The following is a 21,982-nucleotide window of genomic DNA, read 5'->3' as shown; positions in this document are numbered from 1 at the left end:
AATTCTTATTAGCAAACCACTTTGAATCATCATTAAATGCCATATCAATGTTAAGAACACAAGTACAAAATTACACATACTGCTGAATCTCAGATTAATGGTAATTCAAATTAATTTTAATGATAAGGGAACAGAAGATGGAATACTTTATTAAATTTCTCATCTGCTATGTTGCCAGTATAACAATTAAGTAATAAGCAGCATGCTGCTGTGTATAATCTTGTAAATCTCAGTCAGTCAGTAGGCAGAGCACTGCAGAAGTTATGAGGACATTAATCCTAACTGTTCAAAAACTAAGCCTCCTTGACAGAAAATCCCTTTGTTGCTTTGCTACACGTCCAAATGTCTATGCAAGCTAAATATTGAGTTCAAATCCTAATGCCTCTTTGATAGGGTTTCTGTTTGCTTTACAGGAGATTCTAAAATATGATGGCTAGCTGGTTGGCGGTTAAATTGTTAAATCTAGTCTAACCCTCACCACAATTTATTTTATTTTAAATACAAGTATATTGGACTGAGAATTGTCACACATCAAGCCAACCAACAGTAGTGCACCATCCATATGCCATGGTTACAACACCATAACAGTAGATTGCATAATTTCCTATGGCAATGTACTAACTTGCAGGTTATTTTTCCACCGTATTGTCTAGCATGCCGTAAAGTAGCCATAATCAACATAACTTCAACTAAGAAAAGGAGGACTTGTGGCACCTTAGAGACTAACCAATTTATTTGAGCATAAGCTTTCGTGAGCTACAGCTCACTTCATCGGATGCAGACGGTGGAAACACAGCATCCGATGAAGTGAGCTGTAGCTCACGAAAGCTTACGCTCAAATAAAGTGGTTCGTCTCTAAGGTGCCCCAAGTCCTCCTTTTCTTTTTGCGAATACAGACTAACACGGCTGTTACTCTGAAACATAACTTCAACTGGATTTTTTGTCACAGTTGGGAAAGAAGGTAAAGACGAAAGAAGTTACAAGAATGGGAGGAACGGCTGGTCTCATAAGCATGTTTAAGAAGTAGCTAGTAGATTACTGTACCTCTCAGTTTGTACGTCTCTCCATTAGCAAAGTACACCACCAACATGTGCGGCACTTCGTCACTGAGAGAGATTATAGCTCCAGCTAAAGACAGGGCTCCTCGTGGCTTCTGGTTTTTACTTTGTTCATTCACAAAATACTGCAGAATCCCAGTCTCAAAATCCAGCACAAAGTACCTGTTCAAAGAAACCACAGTTGTATAGTTTTTCTTTCAAAGAGTTTTTTACACTGCTACTGAAAAGCAAACATGGGTTAAATTTAAATTTCACAGAAATGTTAAACAAGGAGGAAAATATTTTTTGTTACATAGTATCCTGTACAGGAGGATAAATGTATCAAAACAATACCTTTATTTCAGTTTGGTGAGAATAAAGAAGAGTCCATGTTCAATTAATGGACATGGGAAAAGGTGTTTCTAATTGAACGTGTTCTTTAAAGAAAATCACCCCCCAACACTAATACAGATTGTACTGAAAGAGCCCAAATGTGATGCCCTGTCAAATATATCTATGTGCCAAAAATGGAAAGCTAGGTGAGTATGGCATTTTATGCCTGTCACTTCTGGGTTTGTGACACGACCCTGTGCCTGGCAAGTCACTTACTACTTTTATGACATCATCTGTCCAGATACCCAGAGACACCTCTATAGCCACCTGTGTCCACTTGCACTGTATGCAAAAGGGTGGCTTTATTTGCCTCATTTATACATGCAAACATGACCCCCTCATTTCTCTCAATTGCTTTTTTAAAAAGGAAATATGCAAATGCTTTTGCACAGGGTTGAGCAGAACACAAGATATTATAAAATATAATCAGAAGGGAAAATATCTCATAAGTCCCATTATGGCTGGGATTTTCAAGGCTGGTCTAAGGGATATAGACATCCAGTTCCCATTAGAAATTAAAGTAGGAAGTACAGAAGCCAGCCTGTAGGATTGCAGTGGGTGGGGGCATCTTCAAGTCAGCAAATCTGTCACTCTGCCAATCAAGTTCCAATAGCAGGGGGGAACCCATCTGTCCAGATATTCAAATAACTAATAGTAGGCAGGTGTCAGTCCCAAAGAAAATCCATCGGGATAACAGTCACTGATTCAGAGAGTCATCAGAGATATAAAGGATGAAAGCAGAGAGACAAGAAAGTAAGTTTTATGTGACCAAATGAAAAGAGTTTGCTTAAAGCAGTACTACCCAAGGTAAGCACTTTATTTGAAGCTTACATGTTAAGAAGATTGGTGAAACAGTCAGCTAATGATCTGGAAGTCACACAGTACTCCAAAAGTATAGTCCACTAAATTTGATATAGATCTAGTTACAAAAAGTTCTTTGGTTTGTGTTTTTCATCCTCTCTCCCCCCACCCCACCCAGCTTTGAGGGAAGCCTTGGAGAGAACAGAGGAATTTATGCAGCAAACCAATGGAGAGTATATTTATAGGAGATATGTGCAAAATCACAGTAACTCCTCCCATTAAACTTACAGGAGAAGTTGCCTAACTCAGTATGAAGAGCACTTACATTTTAATCAATAGTAGTTTATAGAGCAACGACATGGCACTTCAGCTCAGAATTTGAAATTGCAGCACTCTACATCCTCACCACTTAGTTCTCTGCCTCCCTAACCTATTAGGCAACCCCACTTCGATCCACACACATCCACACACTGATTATATGGGCCAATGCATGATAAGTCCATTGCTAAGATTACAGTATTTGCCACACAAACGGGGACAAATTTATTGCTATTTGTACAGATGAGATGATTGAGTAGCTAATTCATACTTATTTTAAATGTAAAATGAAAATGATTCCACTTTCGCCATCTCAATTTGAGTTACTCTAGCCCAACACTCAGAGCTGGAAGCATAAAGCATTTCTACTAATCCATCTTAGCACATAGAAATCTTGATGCATATTTCCATCTTTAAATCATGTACCCTGAACCAGGTCTCCAATAATGCATAACCTTTGCCAAGGTAGTTGAAAATTCTGTCCTACTGTATTTCAGGAAAAATGGTCTATTAAACACAGCAGACAAGACAGAAGATCTTACTCAGACACAGGTGGCCTCTTATAGCACCTAATAAAAACATGTGGGTAATGACACCAAAGCATTTGGCAGGGCATTATTTGTTGTTGTCCTTCTGGATCAAACATTTAATATGGGAACAGAGAACAAAGTTTCATATTGCTATACACAGATTCACATGACAGTTGCAAAGTGCTGTTAGCAATTTACAGTTCTGCAGCTCATGTCTGTAAAACTGCAACTTGCATTCAAAACAAGATAAAAACCTTGGTGTCATCTTTGACTCAGCCCTATCTCTGGACCCACACATCCAGACTGCCTCTAAATCTTGCCAAGGCTTCCTACACAGTATTTCCAGCACTGCCCTGTCTGTCTAGGTTTTCAAAGTTCTTGTCCAAGTCTTTATCTCACATTTCAATTAACACACTTCACCTCTTTGGCACAACTGCTGCAGTCTCAGGCTGGTCAAGTCCACTCAAAGCTGCTGGCAGGACAATCTTCCCACTTTGTTCCCCACTGTGCATCCCTCCACACTCTCCCTTGGATCAGACACAAGGATCTTAACCTCACCTTTAAGGTCCTTCATACTTTAAACCTACTCTTCCAAAGCAATTTTACTTTAACAGAGAAAAAGTGAGGTTAATGGTGCAATAAAGACCCCACTTCCTCTGACACCGTGCCTCTATGCTTTTTGCTATGGGAGAAACTGCCCATCACAAAATTGGTAGAACCACTACTTTCATCTCCCTTCAAATCCCTCTGCTTACAAAAAACCCTAACTACTGAGATAGTGACTAGGGAGGTGGTGAGCTGAATCCCCCCACACAACCATCACCATTTGGCTGTTTCATCTCTTTGGCATATCGGGTCATAAACTTACCATTCTGAGCTCTCAGAGCAAAGACTGTCTGTGTTACTTGTTTGTATGATTGATACCTATGCACAATGGGATACTCATCTCTGACTAGGGCCCCCAACTGTTACAATATTACAAATAAAATAACTGATAAGTATGTTAAATCTAGCAACAAACACTATTTAATAGCCTACTGAAATTATCAATTCAGTGGACCAGGAAAAGAAAGGGAGTGAAAACAGAATACTATTACCAAGGGCTTTGATCTGACATTTTAATCAATTTGCGCTTGTAAGATAGTGACCAAACATTCTACCATTTTCACAAGCCAAATACAGTTTTACAAACTTAATGTTACCAGCTCACCTATTTATAGTAAAATGTTAATATTTAGGCTGGGCTTTCCAAAGGAGCCCAAACTTTGACTGAAATTCAATAAGAGCTGGGGATTTAACTCACATGGGCTCTGTTGGAAAGCCCAGCCACAAACTGACATTTTTGTATTGCATCTTGTCATAAATATAAAGGGAAGGGTAAACCCCTTTGAAATCCCTCCTGGCCAGGGGAAAGCTCCTCTCACCTGTAAAGGGTTAAGAAGCTAAAGGTAACCTCGCTGGCACCTGACCAAAATGACCAATGAAGAGACAAGATACTTTCAAAAGCTGGGAGGAGGGAGAGAAACAAAGGGTCTGTGTGTCTGTCTATATGCTGGTCTTTACCGGGGATAGACCAGGAATGGAGTCTTAGAACTTTTAGTAAGTAATCTAGCTAGGTATGTGTTAGATTATGATTTCTTTAAATGGCTGAGAAAAGAATTGTGCTGAATAGAATAACTACTTCTGTCTGTGTATCTTTTTTGTAACATAAGGTTTTGCCTAGAGGGGTTCTCTATGTTTTTGAATCTAATTACCCTGTAAGATATCTACCATCCTGATTTTACAGGGGGGATTTCTTCATTTCTATTTACTTCTATTTTTATTAAAAGTCTTCTTGTAAGAAACTGAATGCTTTTTCATTGTTCTCAGATCCAAGGGTTTGGGTCTGTGGTCACCTATGCAAATTGGTGAGGCTTTTTATCCAACATTTCCCAGGAAAGGGGGGGTGCAAGTGTTGGGAGGATTGTTCATTGTTCTTAAGATCCAAGGGTCTGGGTCTGTAGTCACCTAGGCAAATTGGTGAGGCTTTTTACCAAACCTTGTCCAGGAAGTTGGGTGCAAGGTTTTGGGAAGTATTTTGGGGGGAAGGACGTGTCCAAACAGCTCTTCCTCAGTAACCAGTATTAGTTTGGTGGTGGTAGCGGCCAGTCCAAGGACAACGGGTGGAATATTTTGTACCTTGGGGAAGTTTTGACCTAAGCTGGTAAAGATAAGCTTACGAGGTTTTTCATGCAGGTCCCCACATCTGTACCCTAGAGTTCAGAGTGGGGGAGGAACCTTGACACATCTCTATAGATAAAGGTCATACAGGGGTTTGGAACATGCAACTTTCCAGTTAGTCAAGTAAAGAGTTTTGTGTATCTCTTCCCTCAAATTAGCTTAACACTTATCCCAAAGCAACAGCCAGGAATTTCAAGTTATTTTAAATAAATCAATACTTTTTAACTTTCAGTAAGAGGAAAAAAAAACAACACAGCAAAAACAAGTAGTATCTCTCATATCCTGTTTGGACAAGAGCTTTCATAGGGTAAAGTTTGCAGTAGGCATCTTAAGATACAGGGAGACCATCAAACTGAAATTTAGTCAATTTCAAACAGAAAGATAAAATTACTTGCATGTATTACACTAGTCCATAAGCCTCCCTGTCAGTCTCTGTGATTTTGCATCCTGTTTTCCTATTTATAAAACATTTTTTCCTCTTCCCTGTTGCTGTGTGAAAATTTTACAGAAATGAGAGAGAGCTGACTCACCAACTATATAGGAAACATCATGAAAGGGGTAATAAAAATACACTGTAAAATCCACAAAGTAAACAAAACTCAAAGGTTAAAGAAAGCATTTTCTCTAATCTTTGTCCAGTATAGTAATTTCAGGAATTTACCTGTTAAATAAGCAGGGTACAAAAAAGTTTCTAAATCATCTTGATCTGAGTGCATCTGTCCAGCAGTCCAACTGACAGCCTCTTTCAGTTTGTTTTCATGATATCACTTATTTAATTTGAGAACTGTGTTCTCATGAAAGCCTTTCCTGTCCTGGGCTTGAGATCTTGTTTACATTGTTTCCATCCTTTCGATGTTCAGGTGTGAACACACCACCGTTTTAGACAGGTCATCCTTTTGGTCAGCATATAGAACATTTCTCATCTTATACCACCTTTGAGAAAGGTATAATGGTAATTTGTGTGGGAAAGGAGATACAATAACCTAATTCAGTGAAGATCCATAATTCAACAATCTTTCCATTTCTTTCTAATCAACATGTAATTTTTGAAACAGTTCCTGTAAACCAGGATAAGAAGTGTGTTAGATAAAACATACCCTGTGCATATACAACTTCAGATAACACCAATCAGAAAGTTTTCATTTGTCTGGTGACTACTATGGTATTAGGGTGATGTCTACCCCACAAGCAGAGACAGCAACATCACTGTCGCCCTGTAGTGTAGACACTACAGCGACGGAGACGATTTTTCCATCACAGTAGTAAACCCACCTCCTTGAGAGATGGTAGCTAGATCAACAGAAGAATTCTATTGACCTATAGTGGGGGTTAGGTCAATTTAACTACATCACAGAAGGCGTGAAATTTGTCACAGCCCTGAGTGGTGTCGCTAGGTTGAACTAAGTTTTAGGTGTAGATCAGGCCTACCTTTTAAGAGCTGGGACCTTGTCTTAGCTACCTGTAAAACATCTAACACACTTTTGGGACTATACAATTAAACAGTAACATCTTTTTAAAAAGTAAATGACAAGTTGCTGCTGTTGGTCTATGCCAATCTTAATTCTTTTTCAGTGTTCTACCTCCTTCATTTCTACCATGTGGATCAAGAGAAAAGAATGCAATTCTCTATAGAAACATAACCACCACCACAATTTATACTGGACAGCCAGGTTGAGGTGAACAGAATAGCATGCCAATACAATTTAGGCAGTGCTGTTGCTCTCTGACCCAGGAATAGGCCAAAGGACAAAAAGGGTCTGGGACTTACTCTAGTCTCGCACTCTGAACCTGACTGTGGCGTAGAAATACTGCTTATAAAGGTCCCACACAGTGTTAGCTCCAATGGTAACATCAACTGGTGCTCTACTTCCCTCTAAGTTAAACACATACATCGGAGATATTGCAGGTGTGGGAGCTACATGAAATTGAATGCAACACTCCCACAGCATAAGCAAGAGGAGAAGGGAAAGATTAGAAGGTGCCCTAAAAGGTTTTGAAGGAGGAGTCATGAATAACGGAGATGGAGCGAGGAATTAAACAATGGTGAAGAGAGAAGAACAAAACTACTAAGAGAATATGACAAGAGAAGACGCAGAATAAAGGAAGATGGAGGGAATCCATTCTTCCAAAACCTTTGTCTTACCAGTTACAAACAGGAGGCTTTGCCTTAAGACAACCCACTTCAGGCATCAACAAAGTGCAGGAGGAACAGGGAAGGACTAGATTTCCACCTTCCACAAGTAGAAACAAAATGAATATACAAAACAGTGGAGAAGGAAAGAGGGAATGGACACCTATCACATACATTTTTGGAAATTGTTATAAAAGAAAAGAAAAAAGTACAGGGAAAATCTCCCCTTTGAGATGTGGAAGTCATTTATGCAGAATATTACAAACTATACAAAGAGAATTCTGGTGCCAACTTGTTTACATCTATTTAATCTTAAGATCTGTTTCTCCCTTTACATTTTATTGTCATTCCTTTCACACAATGTACATTTATCCAACAATGATACATGACTCTAGATTTCTATATTTAGTTTTAAAGATCAATACTTATGAAAAATGTACCATATCCTTCAGAAACGGTCCTTGTGGGGATAATAGGAAAAATTACAGAATACTAAACATATACAATAGAAACACACACACAGTTAGTGTTATACAGGACACATTAACTTAACAATAGCACCATTAACTAATGTCTCCCAATTGACAACACAGTCATACAGAATGTTATGAACGTTCATTAAAGAGAGTCTGCCTAAAAGCAAGTTAAAATGTTCTTGTTTTGGCACTGGTAAAGCTGATTAAGCATCACTCTAAGCAGAAAAGTGAAGTTATATAACAAATATCCCAATAATTCTTTATATTTGATGCATCTTGGTCCTATATGAATTAATGCAATCTGTTTTCATGATCAAAATGGTCATCTAAACCTACATTACATAATGCATAAAAGGTAAAGCCAGTGTACATTACTACTATTAGATATGAAAGGATATGTTGCTATTCAAACATTTAACTTGTCACCATCCATAACTGTTTAACAACTGTTTGAGTACAGCAGCCAGGTCCAAAACAGACACATTACTGATGCTATAAACGACAGTGTTAAACACTCTGCCCTCCTTAATGAAAACATTTTTATTGCTGCCTGTTTTCTGAAATTTCTAGTATAAAACAAAGTAAATTAATATGAAGCTTGACTTTTTATAAAAGACATTCATGATCTCATCAATACCATTGAATCATGACAATTAACTTATTAATTTACCTACCATATTCCAAACTCTTCTGCTGTACCTCAAATAAGTAAATTTCAGAAATTATTCTGATTCTCTCCACTCACTCTAATACACTTGACTTCTATCTGTTGCATACATTTATCTTAACAGTATTCAAAGCAAATAAACACCATACAATATGAAATATGGCCATATTTCATTCTATTGTCTGGGGAAAAGCAAAGAATTATAAAAGGCTCAGTCATTTAAACTACAGCCACTTCTTTCATATGGATTTTGTGGACTTATTACTATGAGAATTTACTGCTGTAGACACAGGATGATTTACATATTTATATTCTTCAGTTAAAAGATTTAATTGGAAAAATATTTTTAGATTGGATGGCTTATTAGGAGAGTTATGCTCAGGTTTTATACAATGTCTAACTGAACTACATTACTTAGATGTCTTCAGTCTAAGTCATTTTTGTTACCGGGGGCAAATGCATTGACACACAAGTCTTGGATCATTGCAGATTCCCAGTTTAACCCATTGGAATAGCAGAGTTATACGATATTGGCATCTGTGATAGAAATGGGCAATTTATTAATTACTTCAATAACCTCAAAATAATACATTTTTTATCATTTGGTGCCCTCCTAACCCATTTACTATTTCCGAACAGAGGCAATTCATTACCCAATGCTACAACGGGAAAACGGCAGCTCTGCTGATGCTCTGAATTTTCCAGTTGCTTTCTTCTCTATTGATGTTCTGTTGATTCCTCCACCCAACTTCTCTTCATTTAAAATCTGTTCCTCAGATAAGTGTTTTCCCAAGTCACTGACAGAATATTCTCCAGAATACTCTTACTTTTAATTTTGCTTTACCAGAAAAGTGAAATTTGTTCAGACTACTACTGTCTCTTGTCTTGGTGCAACACAGCCAAGCCTTCACTCAGTAATTATAGATCCTCCATAACAGAATTGTACACTCCTATATTTGCCAGACAAGTTTGGTAAGCAGTAACTCTCACATTTCTACTAAGACTGTTACATTGTCCTGGTTTATTGTTCAAGACAACCTGTACACTATGCTAGAAATTCAGCATTCAATTAGTTAAAAATCCATGTCTATATTTTTCTGACCAATATGTCACTTCCACAAGACAGGCTGGGGGAAATCAGATTTTTTTTTTAAAAAATTTCTTTGTTTAAAAAAAAAAGTATTATATGCTTGGTCTACATTTAAAACTTACACGAGTAGAGCTATGTCGGTTGGGGTGTGATTTTTTTATATCACCATAGTTATGCTGGTATAAAGCGCTAGTGTAAATGCAATTATATCATCAAAAAAGTCCTTTTGCTGGTACAGCTTATTTCACTTGGGGAACTGGTATAAGCTATATCAGCAGAGTAACTTTTCTTTTTTTTTAAATCAGTTTAAGCCATGTCTATGCTAGGAGTATTTGCTGGTATAGCTATACCAGCAAACCCTTTCTAACGAAGATAAGGCCACAGAATCAGTGAGACACAACATGGAACACCTCTTCAGAGTTACTTTTTTGTGCAGAGACCTGTAACGGGGCACACTCCCTCTCGTGAGTATTCCCTTGGCCTAGTGCACACACCTGCACACTCTCTCTCTCGGTCTGTCCCTGCTCTGGAGCAGTGCCCCAGGGCTCCCTCCCTAGAGACAATGTCTTTGCCCTCTTGGGCTTCCTGGCTACAGCTCTCCAGCTGGGACACTATAGCTCAGTTCCCCTCTGAGGTGCCTCACTGTCCAGGTCACTTCCCACCAGTGGCTAATGGGGGGAGGGAGGGAGGGACCTGGGCCCACCCACTACTTCGGGTCCCAGTCCAGGGATCCTGTAGATGGCAGCTTCTGCTGTGTCCCTTTATGTCGCATGACTTCTCGAATTCCCTGGGCCACTTCCCCGCGGCCCTGCGCCGTCTTCCTCCTTACCTCAAGGCCTTGTCCTAATGGAGTCTCAACAACCAGCTCAGAGCTCCTCCTCACTCTCCCCGGCTTCTGGCAGTGCTACCCTGTCCAGTATTCTGCAGTTTCGTCAGTCAGCCACACATCATTCATGCTCCTACAGCTCCAGCAAGGAACTGAACTCCCTCTGGCCCTGCAGCTCTTCTTACACTAAACTGCTGGGCAACGGGTGAACCGTGGGTTTGGGGAGGCTACCCCCGAGCCGGCCCACACATTCTGCCCAGGGACCCGTCCCTCCTGCCCCCGTTCCCCCACCAGAGCCCAGAGGGGCCCCTCCCCAGCCCCGGAGTGCCCGGCAAGCAGGCAGCTGCGCACGGCCCTCCCACTCCACCCTGGAGCGCTGGGTGGGCAGGCAGCACAGCCTCCAGCCCTGGAGCACAGGCCGGCTCCCACTAGTCCCAGCCCAGGGCAAGGGCACTGGAGCCCTCCCAAAAGTGCGGCGCGGGGTCCCCCAGCAGAGGTGGAGGCGAGGGCAGCCCCCTGCCCATGTCCCAGGCCCACCACCCAGGGCAGGTGGAGGGATCCAGGCTCCCCACAGCTGCCCACACAGCTCTCACTGACCAGCCTCCAGCCGGTGAAGGGGGAGGAGGGGCTTGGAGTCACAGCCCAGCCATTGTGAGTGCCGGGGGGGCAGCTGTGGGAAGCCACGGTGGACCTCTACATGTCCACAATGCAGGGGGCCCAAGCAGTCCCCAGCCCATGTCCCTGCCTGTCTGGGGCAGATGGAGGGTCCATGACTCCATGGCTCCTCACAGCAGCTCTTACCATGGCCAGGCTGTGGCTCTGAGGTCTCCCCCATCCGGAGCCAGATCGGGGAGAGCCAGGCAGGCACCTGTGGGAGCCGGGATGGAGGCGCTCTCGGTCCCAACCCGGAGCCCCCTCCTGCACCCCAAACCCGCCCCAGAGCCTGCATCCCCAGGCAGAGCCCTCATCACCACCCTGTGCCCCAACCCCCTGCCCCAGCCCTGACCCCCCCCTTCCAGCACTCTGAACTCCTCATTTCTGGCCCCATCCCTGAGCCCACACCCCCACTCGCACCCCAATCCCCTGCCCCAGCCCCATGAAAATGAGCGAGTGAGTGAGGGTGGGGAGAATGAGCGACAGGAGTGGGCCTCAGAGAAAAGGCAGGGCTTTGGAGGAGGGGCAGGGCAGGGCAAGGGTATTTGGTTTCGTGAGAATAGGAAGTCAACAACCCTAGCTAGAACAAGTAAACCTGAAGGTACAGTAGACTAGAAGTAGATTATAAACAAGTGAAACCAACTAGTCTAGTCTATTTTCATTGCCAAATTTAGATTTTTTTTTCAGTTCTTTTAATAAATCTTTGGTGGTATTAGTTAACAGAGAAGGAAATTGACTTTTTAAAAGCATGATATTTAACATGACAAATCCACTAAATCAATGAGGATAAATATATCTTCACTTACAATTAGCTAAGTTACACCTTCGCTCACAATAGCAATTTTCACACCAGCTGCTGGCCATATGTATTATTGAAACCAGTGAAAATATCACAAAAGTCATTATAGTAAGTGTCATCAGAAGTCTGCAATGCTGGTTGCCCTTGAGAAGTAAGAGAAAATTGGTTGCAATAACTTTCCCTTTGGCCTTTAAACACAAGCAGCATAGCTGGACTACAGAACAGCTTGCTGCCAAATTCAAGTGGCAAGGAAGCCTGCAACTGATCAAGTCTATTCTTTTCTGTAGCAAAAATAATATAGTATGAATTGAAGACATTACCAAGATATTCAGTCTTTCACAAAAGCGGAACAAAAAAGTGTCACTCTCCACAACATCATCCATAAGATTTGATAGGCTTGGTAATACAGACTTCACATCTAAATTGCCTCACAACGAACCACCTGATGAACCAAGGACACACACTCCAAATTCATTTCTCCAAAATTATTCCAAAACACACAGTTTAGGTGATAGCTTAAAAAAAACCCAACCACACACACATCATCTCTAAGAAGTCAAATTCTAGACACTCTGAATGGAGATTAGATAAACTCCACTATAACCGCCTTCTTAGATTGCAAGCATCTCAGGACAGGAGGCATGTTTTTCTATGTGTTTGCAAAGCACCTGGCATAAAAGGGCCGTTTTCTGATTAGAGCCTTCTGGAGCGACTGCAACACAAATAAAAGGAGGAGGAGGAATTATTTTACATTTACAATAGTGTGACTGATCATGATCTACCCCATTAATTCTACCAAATATTTAAGCAGTTATAGCTGGCTGAAATTTAAAAAAAAAAATGCACTGGGTTTTCATGGTAGTGTGCAAGGTCCTTGCATCAAAGAGCCTGAATTTCATCATTCACTCCCAATTTGGCAGAGCTGTCACATGCACAGTACATGACTAGCTTTCAGTGCATTTTTTAAATCTCAAGTTCATGGGCCCCGGAGACTCATGGAACACATGGATAGTGTGATACATGAGTTTTTCATCTCCATGCTGCTGATTCATAACCAGCCCAGGTTGGTAGTCATCAAAAGTTACTGCCCTCTGTACTTTCTAGTTGTCTGTGTGAAATGAGTTAGAGAGTTCAGTCCAGTTCAGAGTAGGCAGGGACCTATATCAGGAAACTACCATCACAACTATCACTTGTCATCCTTGTTGGCAACCCTAGAGGCAAAGACTGGATATGATGCAAAAATCTAAAGGGAATCTCCCCATCTTTTCCAGATCATGGTGCGAAACTAAGACAAGGTCTTCACTAGGAGTGGTTTACCAGTATAGGTATACTATGGACACAGCTTTTAACAGTATTGCTTATTCCACCACCCCCAAATGAAACAAATAAAGCAGCTACTCTAGGGGCTTCTGCTTCTGCTGTGTACATCAGGAATCATACCTCTTGACAACCCTGAACCAACATAGCTATGCTGGCAGAAATGTGTAGTGTAGACATAGCCAAAGCCTATTCCACACAAATGTTTATTCATGTGCTTAAAGATAACAACCACTACAAACAAACCGAAACACACCACACCAAAGAGGTATCGCTGCTAAAATAGAATATGCCTTCAAAAGCCTTACAAAACTGTTGCACTGTACATAAATTACTTTTCTCAAGTAAAAGGCAAGATCTCCCAACACAGAAAAGTTCCTGGGAGATTTAATTGGCCTAACTCAAGTCCCACAACCGCTAGCTTAAAGGCCACAAATTTCTTACTAGCTACACCCAAGGAAGAGACCTTTCCTGGTTTCAATTTCTGGGAGAAAACATCTTGCTAGGTAGGAGAAGCCCTGGGATAGGGAAAAAGCCTCCCAGGAAAGTCTCTCTTAGAAAAAGCATCTGGGGATTAACTTGCAACTGAATAGGGTTTATATTCACTGCACTGTTAGCTCAAATTTGTACACTTGAGGTAGTCCACTAAAGCTAGCCTACCTAGTAAGAGCACCCACATCGTAAAGATTAATCAAATTATCTTCAAGTCACTGCATACACTGTCACAATACGGACCCAAATCACTCCTTTCAAACTATCACAGCATATGTCGGGGAAAAAACTTTTTTGTCCATTCTCATCACAGGGGCATAAGTGATGTTTGCCCAGCACCTAATTACAGTACACTTGTGGTTGTAGTCTGCATTCAGGTAGAAAGCCATGAATCCTACACTGCATGAGTGAGAGAGATCCATGACTTTTCCCTGGCCAGCTCTTGTCATCAAGTGAATCAGGAGCAAATAAATGACTGGCTGGGAATGATTAGTTAGAACTGTAGGAGTGGGAAGTTGAAGCTGCCTAGGAATTTGGAAGACTGACTGGAAATTTTGCTTTAAGAGAATTTCTACTTCATCATTTCACAAAACTGGAGTAAAATTTGAGCTGACAAACAGGCTGCTGGACTGGAGACAGTAGCATCTAACAGATATGTACCTCAGTAAGAAAAGGCACACTGCTATATATGCATCCATCCCACACTTGCTTTTACCCAACCCTAATCCTCCATTCGTAGGTATTTGCAAGTTGGTACTAAGGCCTGCTTTGCACACATGCAGCAGTATTTCATACAATAAATCTAGTTGAAGCATTTTTAATAAATTCCCCCTCCCCCCCAGAATCTATCTTAGATCCCCGACGTGGGAAGGAATGACAGTTGTCATGCTGGGCACGCAATGGAGAGTATTGAATGCCCAGTAGGGAACAGTACACGTAACAGTAGCTGAAGCCCATCTTCTGGGCAAGTTTGGTGTGGGGAGGGATGGATCCCAATAAGGGGAAGGTGGAAACGGCAATTCCCGTACCCAGAAGGGAAGCTACAACAAATATTTGCCCACCCTCCAGTTCAGATTAGTCCTATACAGGCCACGACAGAATCCTCATATAAATTTCCCTCCTTACCGTAACAGCACATTGAGTCCTTACTCAATTTTTTATACATTCATAACTGATGCAGCATGCCCAGAGGTGCCAAAGCTATGAACTGCCAAACCTAGAGGTGCCGGGGTTCAGCCCTGGCATAAATTAAACACTGAAGTCCCCATGAATACAAATATTCTATACTTAAATGGCTTCTAACATTTGTAGTTAGTTAGTTTAGCATTAAATGATCTTGCTATATTTGTACCTAAAACATCTTACTATTTATACAGCTCTATTAGGCAGTTATTACAGGAAGGCTTGCATTTAGATATTTGCAAATACAGTATAAGTATTAAAAGAAGCTTATGCATCTTAGGCATTTGAAAAACAACAAAGGTTTTCACTTTTAAATTGAAACATGAGTCAACAGGAACCAGTATCTTCTATAAAACATTTCCCATCATAAATGTTCTCCAAATTTAAAGAATGATGACTTTAGTGTGTTTATAAAAGAAATTAATTTCAAATCAAGATATTTCTATGATTTGTGTGGGTTTAAATTCGGGGGGGGGGTTGTTTGTTTTTTATTAAAGAAAAGGGATGGTGGACTGGTATAAGATCACTTTACTTTTAGATGTATAGATAGAAGCAGAAATCTTCTGGAATTTCTTTGATCAGCTTCAACATATTGAAACAATTAACTAAGCATGCATATTTCCAAGCATCCTGGCTATACCACTCTTATAGCTTTATCTTAATATTTACTAAAGGTGCAAACAAGTTTTTATCAACTTAATTTTTAAGGTATAATAATTTTATTAATATTATTTTTGCATCAATACTGAAGTCTCACTCCCACACATTTTTGGTTTCTCTGTTCTGTATAAGGGGTCCCTGACTAGGCTGTTGGTTCTTTTCCCTTCTCTCCTGCTGTATGTTATTCCAGAAATAACAGGTTCAGCCTTTCAGAAAATTACACTTTGTTTAGCATATCAAGGAGGAGAATATTTGAGATCTTCAGGAATACTTCCAGCAGAACCAAACAAGTACTTTTTCTGCTCAGTGAAGTACACTGGCTTAAAGTATTATGCCTCTCATGCACTTTCTTGCCTGTCCATTTGGAAGACAAGCAGAATCACTAGCTGATAAGTGTTCTGGGGCATTCTACTTTCAATAGCTTCATTCCAAAACCACCCCATTAAAGAAAAATCAATTAAAAGGAAGCAGCTCCTGCATCCCTAGATATATTTTTAAAACGTCTCCAGTCAGTAAGATAAATTATGTTTATAGATGTCCAAGTATGGCATTTTTATTTCTAAGTTATGCATCTTTTAGAAAGAACTACTTACAATTACACATACATATGTTTCCATAAAATTTAACCTCTACTGCAACAGCTGTACAAGCTGTTTAGTAACTCTACTAAAAACCATTTATTTAAATAATTGTGGTATTGTTCTGAAAAGGTTTTTAATCAGACATCTTAATGGCTTATTGTGTAAACATAACTGGCCAAGGTGGGAAAGCATGGAGAGAGAAATTGGGGGAGTAATGCCAGTTCTCATCATCTGAACTGTCAGTGACAGGTGTGAATGAAAGGATCATGGCTGTACAGGTCTAGTTATTTCCTTTTGTCAAGGACAAACTGCTGATCAACACTTTAAAATCTTGGCTTCCATGACTGACCAACACATCTGACCTTAGACTGAACAGAAATAAATTGCCTTTCTGTCTCGATTTCTCATTTATTGTCCTTGGCCAGCAGTAATGCTCTATGTTACATTTCAGGTAGACCCCATACATAGCTAGCCACTGCACTTTTTCTAAAGTACATTGTGGTATACAACTGATCAAGTCAAACTACTGAAACAGGAGGAATTTTGCAGAGTAAAGTGATCAGGCGAGTTCATTATCTATTTCTTCTTCCAACTGCTTGCATCTCAGAGAATGTTTTCAAACAGCATTTTCAGCCTGAGGTTGCAAGCACCAGTCACTACACCCATGGTTCTTAAGTGCAGGTCAAAAGTTTGTCTGCTGGACAAGCAGTACACCCACTTGCTGCCTGTTATGAGCTTTCAGCTATCCTGATCAACCTTAATTCAGCCTCCTTGTATGTATGCATTGTGATATACCCTTTAATTACATATTCTCATACTATTTTTCCCCAGGTCCCCAGCCTCAATCAGTGCATAGGATATAGCTACTTGGAGAAGAATTAGACTGTGTAGTGAAAGATTGTTGTCCATAGAATCCTCGTTTCATTTAGTGCAGCAGAAGGTGAAAGGTGTATAGTGAATGAGGCAGGGGATTTCAGAATGAGGAAGGATAGTCTTGCGGTTAAGGCAGTTGAGTAGCGGCCTAGAGAACTCAACTCTACCTCTGCCACAGAGTTCCTTAAACCAACTCACACAAACCAAACTTTTCACAGGTGGTCACTAACTGCATGTTCCTCATTTTCTGATTTCCTGACTAGAGACTCTGGGGTCTGATTTAGAGAAGAGCTGAGCACTCAGAGCTGCAAGTCAATGAACATATAAAGTGCTACATAATGCTACATACTTTAGAGGAAAAAATCAGATTCTAAGTGTCTCAACTTGGGCACCTAAAATTATTGGATAGGAGATACTTTTGGTCTTAATTTTTCTGTGCCTCAGTTCCCCATTCATAAACAGGGATTTATCACCTCCTACCATATGGGATGTTGTGAAGGTATTACTGCAATGAGCACCACAGAAAAGCCAATGAAGAAACATATAATTCTGCATTCATCCAAACCCTGCCTTGGTGTGCAGTAAACGTGGCATTAAAACCAAATACCGCCAGAGTGTAAAAAGAAATAATGAATAGCTGTCCATTCAATGAGCAGAGTCCATCCTAAGAACTGAAAGACTGTGGAAAAAAATAGTATATGATCACGAAGTGACTATCACAAGGGGGCCTTGCAGAGGTAACCTTCATTGTGGCATTTCCTATCTTTTGGGTGCTTGACTCTGCAACCTTACTGTTCTTTTAATGAAGTTTTATTCCACATAATATGCACGTGTGATATCTGAAAACTGCAGCACAAAAAGGCATTTTGACACCAACACCTATGAAATGAAAATAAGAGGGCAAGATATTTAAGAATTAGAGAAACATTTCTAACAATAAAATAGTTATAATAAGCCTGGTTTCTTTCACCTTTCATCAGCAGCAAGTACTCTGTGAAAACATCAGACTAACCACGTTATGGACTAGTGGCAAAATATTTTAACTCCACCCACACTACAGGCTTTCAGCAACAGCGTGTGGAAGAACTACATAAACCAGGGAAACTCACCATACATCAGCTTATCATACAAAATAAACATTTTTCAGACAGAAGTGTGATTAAATTAACTGTCTCCATTAAACAAAAAATTTTACAGAAGCATTTCTATTGTTAAGTTCCATAAAACTTGTTTTACAAACAGATGGGGGAATAAATTTGACCTGAAAGTGTCCCGTCACATCTGAGATTGAACTGATTAAACATGTTTTTAATAATGGGATCTCAGAAACCTCACAGCATGTCTTCTGTACCACAGAGCACACCAACCATTCATGTGCTCTCACTACAGGGTGGATAAAATAAAAAGAGGATTTTAAAAAAAATATAAACTCCAATTATTTTTATTTAAACTAAACCAATTTAAATTTCAAATTATGATAGCATGTTAATACTTGAATGTACTATAATCTATTAAAATAATTTAAATAAATATTAAACAGTACATATTTGCTGCTAAGTTTTAAAAAGTCAAACCACCAAACTAGTGGAAGTCACCTGGAACCAGAATTTGTTGCTCAACCAGCTTTTCACACCATATGATGGGTGTAAAAATCCTACACTGGAGAACAAGGGGACAATGGGTTAAGAAACAGTTCTGGGCCCAGGTAGCTCCCCGAAACCACACCTGCAAAGCCTGCACAAGCTAGAGGGGAGACTTCAAAGGGGAAGCAGAGCAGCTCAGAGGCAGGGAGGCAGTGGAAGGGACCAGACTGCTGCTCAGGAGCGCCTTGCCTGAGACCTGACAAGGTAGACCTAAGCAAACCTATAAAGGAGAGGCAGATGACTGACTGTGCAGGTCAGCCAGTATGAGATTTTCTGATTTACACTATGGGAAAAATGAGACTTGGGTATGAGGTGGTCCAGGGAGAAGCTGCTTAGCACTCCAAGGTGCAGAGCACAGCCACCCAGCATTGGTCCCTGAACCAGAGGCCAATGGAGAGGATGAGACCGGACTCCTCTACCCACTCCAAGAAGATGTGACAACAGCACAAGCCTTCACCTCAGTGGAGAACCCAGCTGGGGGACACCCTGACAGTTCAAGGGCCCAGACCTCAATATCTGTGCTAAAGGGAAGGACTAGAAACCCAATGGGAGGGCACTGAAGGACAGGACTATTTTGCAAAGAGATGACCCTGCCATGACCCTGCCTGAGCACTAGGCAGCATTATTGGTGATTAGTCACCTTCTACACACCAGTAGCCTCTTCTGCAGGTGCAGAGAATATTCTCATTTCAGTTTATTCCACTAGTTCAGTGGAATGACTAGTTTATTCAAAGTTACAAAACCAATGGGAGTTTCAAAAAAAAAAAAAAAAAAAAGAGTGGTTTCCCGTCTTTCAATCTATGCATAAAACTACGTGAGAGAGTATAAAGTCTTGGAAGGACAGAAACGATCAGTTCAATTTATCAACTACACATAATACTTCCTTTGTTTAAACAAACAGTTTTAAATGCAAAACTTGTTTTGATAAACTATTTTTTCTTATGTATCCAGCATATTTAAAGTAGTTTTACTGAACTAAAACAATTTTAAATGCTGTTTTGTGCATTTTAATTGAATTTGAATTTTTCTAAATAGAGCTTGACAGAAATCACAAGTAAAAAATGTATCTAATAAGAAATTCATCATTTTCTACCATAAGTAATATAAAAATTAAGAATTTGAAAAAGAAATAAGTATGTAGCCTAACTTACTTAGTATATTTGTATGGATATAATATACCCTCTTGGTTAGCAAAAAGAAGCACCAAAGTTATATTTAGCTGCAAATCAGCACCTTTTTAATGGTTTATTCTCCTTGGTTGGTAACCTCTCCCTGGAAAAGAGCTAAAGTACAAATGCAAAGGATTAAAATCAATTATTTAAATTGAGGTTTCCTGCTTGCTGATTTAAAATTATGATTTTAATGAACTCACCCTGTCCACAGTCCCATTTTAAGTATCCCCAAAGTTAAGTGTTAGTTCAGGTTGCATTACACTCTTAATGAGGCTTTTGTAGATTCCATGATCTTTAAAAAGACAGAGTATAAAGCAGTTTAGAAGAAAGGAAGATCAACTCATTGTAGCCTTATACCTTCAATTAAAGGTCATAAACAACGTGTTTTCCTTCACTTACAAGAAGTCTGTTTAAGAAATAAATTGGACGCAGTCAAGATTGCTCTACCCCACTCATGTCTCTCTGATAATTACTCCGTACCTTAACTCTTCCTCTAACTGCAGTCGAAAAAGGTCTTCTCTGACCTCTAATTACTAAAGAAATCAATGTTGTGGTAAGTGCTTCTTTATATGAAGCATTTGTTTGTAATTTGTTTATTGAACCCTTTTAGGATTATTATGTTGTGTCTACAAGTGTTGGCAGTTATCTCAGGAGGTGCTGCTCCTACTTGTTAGCATCTCAAGTGTGCAAGATTTGGTTTATGAGCTTCAGACTGTACCACTATTTTGCTCCACAGTCCCAACAAACAACTGGACTTCTGCTCCCCCGACTCCTCTATAAAGCCCTCCGAGAAATCCTTGTGCAGCTCTCACCACTGACTATGGATGTTAAATATTTCTGGTTGACACTCTGCTTGATAATACACCACACATTGCAGGTAAGGGCAGGAGAGAGAGAGAGGTGATAATTCTCAGCCTAGGGTAAATTGATGTAGCTCTCCAAAAATTAATCCAGTGATGTCAATTTACACCAACTAAGGACCGCTACAATTGGCCCTTTATCTTTGAAATCCACACAGATTTTTGTGTTAGTTGTGCAAAAAGCAAGGCTCTAGTCTTTATTCAGTTTCTTTCTTTGGTTCTCAACAGCTGCTATCATATTATCTCAGCACTGCCCAACCAAGATTAACTAGCCCATTCAAAATTGGCTCCTTATAGAGAAAGGAAATGAAACTGCAGTAAAGGTAATATGAAACCCTTAACTACTAACTCCTGCCTTTCTCCTAGATACACGACACTCCCTCTCTCGTACATACTTATTCCTTATGCATTAGATCTTCCCACCTTCTCTAGTTGAATAAAATGGAGTAACAAGAGAATCTGAATTTCCCTTGACATACACAAACTCCTTAAAATAAAAGCAGCAATGCCCAAAAAATGAACAAGATCTTATGAGGCTGCTTATAGAGGAGCTACATTACAGCAGCAGTGATTTCTTATTTATTACTGTTTTATCGTAGAACCATATGATTGGAAAAGACCTCAAGTCTAGTCCAGTCCCCTGTACTCAAGGCAGGACTAAGTATTACCTAGACCATCCCTGATAGGTGTTTGTCTAATCTGCTCTTAAAAGTATCCAATGACGGAGATTCCACAACCTCCCTAGGCAATTTATTCCAGTGCTAAACCTCCCTGACAGTTAGGAAGTTTTTCCTAATGTCCAGTTTAAACTGCCCTTGCTGTAATTTATGCCCATTGCTTCTTGTCCTAGTCTCAGAGGTTAAAAAGAACAATCGTCTCCCTCCTCCTTGTAACAGCCTTTTATGTACTTGAAAACTTATCGTGTCCCCTCTCTTCTCCAGACTAATCAAACCCAGTTTTTTCAATCTTCCCTCTCAGGTCATGTTTTCTAGACCTTTCATCATTTTTGTTGCTCTTCTCTGGACTTTCTCCAAATATTTCCTGAAATGTGGCACCCAGAACTGGACACAATACTCCAGTTGAGACCTAATCAGCAAAACAACTATTTCTTGTGTCTTGCTCACAACAATCCTGCTAACACATCCCAGAATTATGTTTAGGTTTTTGACCCCCTTTCCCCTCCCCCCTCCCTTTTTTTTTTTTTTAATCTTTTACTCTCTCACAGGGGGAAATGCTACACAAAAATTTTTTTAAAGTATT

General features: G+C 40.1%; 1 protein-coding gene across 7 annotated transcripts in view; it reads right to left on the bottom strand.

Annotated features, from left to right (window-relative positions):
* The window catches only part of OSBPL10 (oxysterol binding protein like 10), a 191,255-nt gene that overhangs the window by 132,779 nt on the left and 36,494 nt on the right, over positions 1–21,982 (bottom strand). For 6 of the 7 annotated variants that reach the window (XR_013345319.1, XR_013345320.1, XR_013345322.1 and 3 more), the window contains exon 2: positions 1,045–1,220. Coding sequence is in view for 2 of the 7 variants with exons in the window: in XM_077811234.1 (XP_077667360.1) it covers positions 1,045–1,220 (176 nt within the window). In the remaining 5 variants the exon portion in view is untranslated. Of the gene's footprint in view, positions 1–1,044; positions 1,221–5,960; positions 6,086–21,982 lie in introns of those variants that run through there. The other variant, XM_077811236.1, reaches the window with a different exon arrangement.

Source organism: Eretmochelys imbricata, chromosome 2 (genome assembly GCF_965152235.1).
Source record: "Eretmochelys imbricata isolate rEreImb1 chromosome 2, rEreImb1.hap1, whole genome shotgun sequence".
NCBI lineage: Eukaryota > Metazoa > Chordata > Testudines > Cheloniidae > Eretmochelys > Eretmochelys imbricata.
The sequence above is the reverse complement of the archived record's forward strand: the minus strand, read 5'-3'. Positions and strand labels throughout refer to the sequence as shown.